A 6,738-nucleotide genomic window follows, 5' to 3' on the forward strand; every position below is an offset into this window, starting at 1 on the left:
CTTTTGCCGTTTTTACACCAAAAACATCGGGTTGAAAGGTTTTCTAAAACATGGGACATGACATGACATCCCATATCAGCAACATCATTTACGATGTGCAGACCGAAGTGCAGACCGAGCAGTCCCCTGCTTCCGAGCAGCAAACACTGTTACAGGCGCGGCTGTCGGCAGCAGGCAGTGATACGAAGGGAGAGAAAATAGGGCCAAGAGATTGTGAGGTCTGACTTTTTCCTGGAGAACGATTTTGTGATGCAAATGTATTACTCTTTTGAACGCATATTGTTTTGAGAAGCAAAACGCTTTATTTTTTAAAGGAAAACTCCGGGGCATTTGAAGCGCAATCCCATTGCTAGAGGTTGTCAAATACTGATAGTAGGACACAGACTGGTGCAAATCTGCGCTCCCTGTGTGGAGATCGCTCTGTCCGCACAGCATGTCATGCGAGGCTAATACGTGGTGGCTAAGGGGCAAGAGCTAAACCTTCCACGTAAAACAACAACTTGCACACTGCAGAAACGTCACACCACTTTATAAACCATCCGACAATAAAGTCACAAGCCTTACCATCAAAACCATATGCATGGTTCTCACATTACTGGCATGGGGACGTTACCAAACAACTTTATAAACAGCATGTAACTCACCGGCTGGTTGTAGGCTCGCGCATTTGAAAGCCCAAAAGAGTCAATGGACGATACTCCCATATACAAAACAATTAATCTTCTCTAGAAAAACTGCGTTCAAGTATTTAAAACATTACAACAATATTACTGGGCATGTATTGTTGTAATGTTTTAAATACTTGAACGCAGTTTTTCTAGAGAAGATAATTGTTTTGTATATGGGAGTATCGTCCATCGACTCTTTTGGGCTTTCACATGCGCGAGCGTACAACTAACTGGTAAGTGACATGCTGTTTATAAAGTTGTTTTGTAACGTCCCCATGCCAGTAATGTGAGAACCATGCATATGGTTTTGATGGTAAGGCTTGTGACTTTATTGTCGGATGGTTTATAAAGTGGTGTGACGTTTCTGCAGTGTGCAAGTTGTTGTTTTACGTGGAAGGGTTAGCGCTTGCCCCTTAGCCACCACGTATTAGCCTCGCATGACAGGCTGCGCGAACAGCGCGATCTCCACACAGGGAGCGCAGATTTGCACCTGTCAGTGTCCTACTGTCAGTATTTGACAACCTCTAGCAATGGAAACGCGCTTCAAATGCCCCGGAGTTTTCCTTTAAACCCCAGCCAACTAGCCGGACTACCTTCATCAACACCAAAACGAGGCTGGAACTCTGCTCACAGGACGCAGCAGGGGGTAAGAAAATGTTCATAAATGATGTTGCTAATATGGGATGTCATACAGCTTCATGTCAAAAGAGGCGAACTATCCCTTTAATTTGTCAAGTGAGTCCAGCTTCTTAGAGGCAGAATCATCTGGCAGTAAATTGTTCAAATCGCTCATTTCCACCTGTTTCTGATGACGTGACAAGATGCTCCTCCTCTAATTCTGATGGTTTTGTTGATCATCTCTAAACATGCTTATATTTAGTGTATTATTATACCTACTGCTGATCTAAGCTGCTTCCTGTTTAGCTCAGGATACTCTTGAAAAAAAAAAAAAAAAAAGATTTTAAATCCTGAGTCTCGTCTCCAGGTTAAATAAAGCGCTGCAGGTGAGAACACGGCCGCCTGCTGATGGCGGTGGGAACTGACTGACCGAGCCCACGCGTGAACCCAGCTGTTCGCATAGTGCTTCGCCTCCTTTGCTCTGACCAGACATCCCTCCGGAGAGTTTCCAGCTGTGCAGAACACATTTCCACGCATGTGAGCAGAAGCCCAGACCAAATACTCCAGAAACTCTCTGCTTTTTTCGTGTGAAAATGACTTCTGTCACACTCACCTAAGAAGAGGCAGAAGAGACGGTTGAATCGTGGAATCTGTGGTCGTGACTCCCTTGTCGGGGGTCTCAGTGGGGACAAAAGGCTTCGGGACTCCTTCCAGTCGCAGCTGGTTCTGAAACTAAATTAAATTCAAAGGTGTTTTAGCTCCATTTTTCAGCATAACTGATGTTTCTGATGTGTTGATGCAGGCTTCACCTTCTCACACTCCAGCTTTGGCAGCGGCTGATGCTTCCTCCTGATGCGCTGCTGCAAAATATTAAAAAATAATATTATTAGTTTCATGTGACTGAATCCACAAAATTCAATGATTCGATTAAAAGCCATCAAATCCACTCATGAATGAATGTTCATCTCTTACTTTTGTGATTTTGCCTTTCTGTCCAGATGAATTTTCAGACGCTTTCTGCAGGTGACCGCTGCGAAGACGTCTCAATAAGCTCAGTAACGAGTCATCAACATGATCAACAGTCATCACACAGTAATATCTCAAGATTCTGTTACCTTCGTCTGGTCATGGTTTCAGCTGCGTTTATCTGAAGAAGAGGAAACGTCGGCGTTAATGAACCAGTTAACAGAAAAAAAAAAAAAAAAAAAAAAACAGGAAGCTGGAAGCTGGCCCTCTAATAGAACTGACAGGCGTCAGCCGGCAGCCATTTTTTGATTAGATAAAAACCTCTGATGTTTTAAACAGGAAAGTATGCAAGTATCCTCACAAAATCAATTTAACATGTACAAAGATTTCTAAAAACTAGGGCTGGGCGAGTTAACTCGTTATTATCGCATTAACGCATTATTTATTTAACACCGATAAATATTTTATCGTGCAGTAACGCTTTTTTTTTTATAAATTAAATTTTTGGGGGCTTTTGTGCCTTTAATGGAAAGTTCAGAGAGACAGGAAGCAGGGGGAAGAGAGAGGGGGAACAACACGCGGCACAGGGCCGTCCGATGCGGGACTCGAACCGGGGCCGGCTGCAGCGAGGACTGTAGCCTCTGTACATGGGGAGCCTGCTCAACCCACTACGCCACCGACCACTAGGGCTGAACGATATATCGTTATCGTATCTATATCGAGATATGAACATTCAAGAAAGTAATTTTGAAAAAGCAACGATATAAACGATATATTTCCCCCGCGCTCGCCCTGCTTATACAGCTCCGGCAGTCACCATAAACATTACTTTTAAGATTGCGCTTGAACGCACCCCACCGCCAGCCAACCACAAAGCTTATTTCACGCTTGCTGTGGATCGACAGCTGAAGCCAACCAATGACAAACATAAGAGGGTGGGAGTGAGGGAGAAGTAGACTGAGACGCACACAGCCACACACATTCACGGGGAATTCACGGCGAAATCAAAACGAAAGAAAAGTGACATGAGCACGGAAGATAATTCGGCCGGTGGCGGTGCAGAATCTAATTTTGTGCCAAAACATAAATCATCCTCCATTATTTGGAGGTATTTTGGATTTAGAAAGGATGATGTCGACCAGAGCGAGGTGTTGTGCAGGTCGTGCTTGGCGAAAATTAATCAATAAAACTGCACTCTTTTGTTTTATGATGTTTTTATTTTGCTGAAAAATGCTTGGTTTTCACCGAACCCGTAGTCATATCGTAATCGAGATATCTGGCATGAATATCGAGATATGAAATTTTGTCCATATCGTTCAGCCCTACCGACCACCCCTGTTTTATTATTTATTTTATTTTGTAAAAGTCTGCTGCTCACAGGCTTTTATTTTGTAAAAGTCTGTTGCTGCGGAACCGGAAAAGAAAGTAATCGGCGGATCCACCAAACACGGAGAAGGGTACGGAACTTTTACTCGGCCATTTTCATTTTAAAGTTCTTCCTGACGGCGGAGTCGACAGAACCAAAGTCATCTGTAAACACTGCCAAGTTGAATTGTCTTCTCAGCGTAGTAGTTCCAGTCTAAAATATCACTTAAAGGCAAAACACACAACTGATAGCAGCAAGTCATTCAAGGAAACAGACAGTGGAGCGAGGCTTCTACATAAAAACTACAGAAAGATGCTGATGTTAAAAGTGTGTTTGCACAACAAATGTTATGGCACTTTCATTCATATGGCAGCACATTTAAAATAAAACTAAATGCTAACAGCTATACACTACTTTTGGATTCATTTTTGGATTTTGCGTACAAATGAGATTAATTGTGATAAATCAGGGAAATCATGTGATTAATTAGATTAAACATTTTAATCGTTGCCCAGCCCTAATAAAAACTGATCTAAAGCAGCTTTATTTCTGCCTTTTGTTCCGTTCTCTGCCAACATGATCCCACCCTGCTTCAGTAATGTTGAGCTCCGGGCTCTGGGGAGGATTCATCCCTCCATCAGACCTGCTGCCACTGATTTTCAGCCCACTTCTTGTGTCCTTTGGCACAGCTCAGCCTTTTCTCCCTGTTTCCCTTCCTTAAGAACGGCTTCTTGACAGCCACCCTTCCATGGAGCCCATTTCTGATGAGGCTTGGGCCAACAGCAGATGGATCAGCTGAAGGTCCAGATGCATCTCTCAGCTCCTGTGTCAGGTCTTTGCTGGATTTTTTCCTCTTTCTTAAAGTGATAGTTCGGAGTAGATTCACCCTAGGGTCATTTGAACCGTGACATCCAGCCAAGTAGCCCACCTGAAGTTTTTTCGATATTGGCTGAACATCAGCTGAGTTACTGAGTTATCCCGAATAGCTTAGTACAAGCGCTAATGGACCCTGGCAGTATCTCCAAAATTACCACACTAAAATCACATGCCATGACACCAAACTTCTACAGTAGTACAAATATGGTCTGTACTCACAAAACGATGCATTTGGAAGTTTGTACATAGTCCAGGAGTTTATTATTATCAACACAAGCCTAATAGCTTCTCTGCTGCTAAAGCTGCGTCGACGTCACTTCCTTGATCTGGGAGCTTCAAAGTAAGATGAGGGTTGATCTACTACTGTAGACAACAAAGCAAGGCTGCTCAATTTCTCCATTGATAAAATAAATTCACAACTCTACAACATACAAATTCATAAAAAACCATGTAGAATATAGCATATACTTTGTTGTCTAGAGTAGTAGATCAACCCTCATCTTACTTTGAAGCTCCCAGATCAAGGAAGTGACGTCGACGCAGCTTTAGCTGCAGAGAAGCTATCAGGCTTGTGTTGATAATAATAAACTCCTGGACTATGTACAAACTTCCAAATGCATCGTTTTGTGAGTACAGACCATATTTGTACTACTGTAGAAGTTTGGTGTCATGGCATTGGATTTTAGTGTGGTAATTTTGGAGATACTGCCAGGTTCCATTAGCGCTTGAACTAAGCTATTCGGGATAACTCAGTAACTCAGCTGATGTTCAGCCAAGATCGAAAAAACTTTGGGTGGGCTACTTGGCTGGATGTCACGGTTCAAATGACCCTAGGGTGAATCTACTCCGAACTATCACTTTAAGGACATCACTTTCAGATCCTGTTCATCTGCTGTAGATAGTTCTTTAGGCCTGACACTTCTTCTTCTGTCCTCCACTTGTCCAGTTTCCTCAAATGTTTTAAGGACACACTGCACACCATGCTGAGATATGCCAAGTTTTCAGCTAACAGCTCTTTGGGAATCAGCTTGTTGCTGCAGAAATCCTGTTTTCTGTCTGTCACACTGTGTTATCACCATCAGTGCCAGGCTTAATGTGGGTGTAGCTATTAGCTGCTTCAAAGTGGCTCAATCTGGTATTTAACACAGAACTTTCATGTCCACACAAAGCCATCCCGTTTCAGAAAAGTTAACCATGTTACTGTATTTTATTATTAATAATGAGCGATGAATCGACCACCAAAAAGTACAGAAGAGTATTAGGGCCAGGCATAAGAAAAACATTATATATATAATTATACAATTATATTTTGCCTGTCGAGAATAAAGTCGACATGTCGAGATTAATGTCGAAATGTCGAGAATAAAGTCGACATGTCGAGAATAAAGTCGACATGTCGAGAATAAAGTCCAAATGTGGAGAATCAACATTTTGACTTTATTCTCAACATGTCTCAACAAAGTCGACATGTCGACATTATTCTCGACAGGCAAAATATAAATATTTTTTCTTATGCCTGGCCCTAATACTGTTCCGTAAAAAAGCGCCTTTAAAATCACACAAAACAAAACAGAAAGTGAACAAAAAGGCGGTGGAACATCTGGACATTAAGGCTCCTGGTTGTTCCAGGGAGCAAACAGTGTAAATCTAACACCAATCACTTTATCAGTTAAACCTCCGGCTGGTGTTTGGTAGTTTGATCAGAAAACGTTCACTAAATCTTCGTTGTTCACAAAGAAGAACTCCCCACAGCCGCGTAATGTTAGCTGAACACAACGACGAGTCGGAAATAACCCACTTTACAATTTTATCAGCAAAAAAAACTAACAAACAAGTTGACGCCGACCCTTAGGATGTTCGTTAACTCGACATTCAGCTTACCTTCTGTAAGAATCCGAGCCAAAATGACACCGAAAATACTCCGATTAAACCCCTTGATTACAGTTGGCGCTCAGACTTGAGTGCGACGCGTTGCGCATGCGTATTAATACCCTTTGCTTTGGTTTAAATCGCTTTCCTGCTACCAGCACTTTTACGCTAGCGACTACATAAAGACTTTAATATATGAAGGCGAAGACAGAGAACTCACTTCAGATACTTCAAATAAATATATTTATGTCTTCGCTGTCCTTAAATGTGACTGAAAAGCACGATGAATGTGTCGTCTTTTCCTTTTTCTCACAGTTAAATCTTCCCGTTTTTAACACGGTGGGCGGGGCTACACATCAGGGGAACCAATAGGAG

At 42.3% G+C, this 6,738-nt stretch overlaps 1 protein-coding gene across 1 annotated transcript in view; it reads right to left on the bottom strand.

Annotated features, from left to right (window-relative positions):
• The window catches only part of LOC142368204 (G1/S-specific cyclin-E2-like), a 16,041-nt gene extending 9,585 nt beyond the window's left edge, over nucleotides 1-6,456 (bottom strand). The window contains exons 1-5 of the mRNA XM_075450341.1: nucleotides 6,376-6,456; nucleotides 2,402-2,433; nucleotides 2,259-2,316; nucleotides 2,096-2,146; nucleotides 1,900-2,018 (exon numbers count right to left, since the gene is read on the bottom strand). Coding sequence (XP_075306456.1) covers nucleotides 1,900-2,018; nucleotides 2,096-2,146; nucleotides 2,259-2,316; nucleotides 2,402-2,415 — 242 coding nt within the window. The 5' untranslated portion in view covers nucleotides 2,416-2,433; nucleotides 6,376-6,456. The remainder of the gene's footprint in view (nucleotides 1-1,899; nucleotides 2,019-2,095; nucleotides 2,147-2,258; nucleotides 2,317-2,401; nucleotides 2,434-6,375) is intronic.
• Nucleotides 6,457-6,738: the final 282 nt, after the last annotated feature.

This window comes from Odontesthes bonariensis, chromosome 18 (genome assembly GCF_027942865.1).
Source record: "Odontesthes bonariensis isolate fOdoBon6 chromosome 18, fOdoBon6.hap1, whole genome shotgun sequence".
Taxonomy (NCBI): domain Eukaryota; kingdom Metazoa; phylum Chordata; class Actinopteri; order Atheriniformes; family Atherinopsidae; genus Odontesthes; species Odontesthes bonariensis.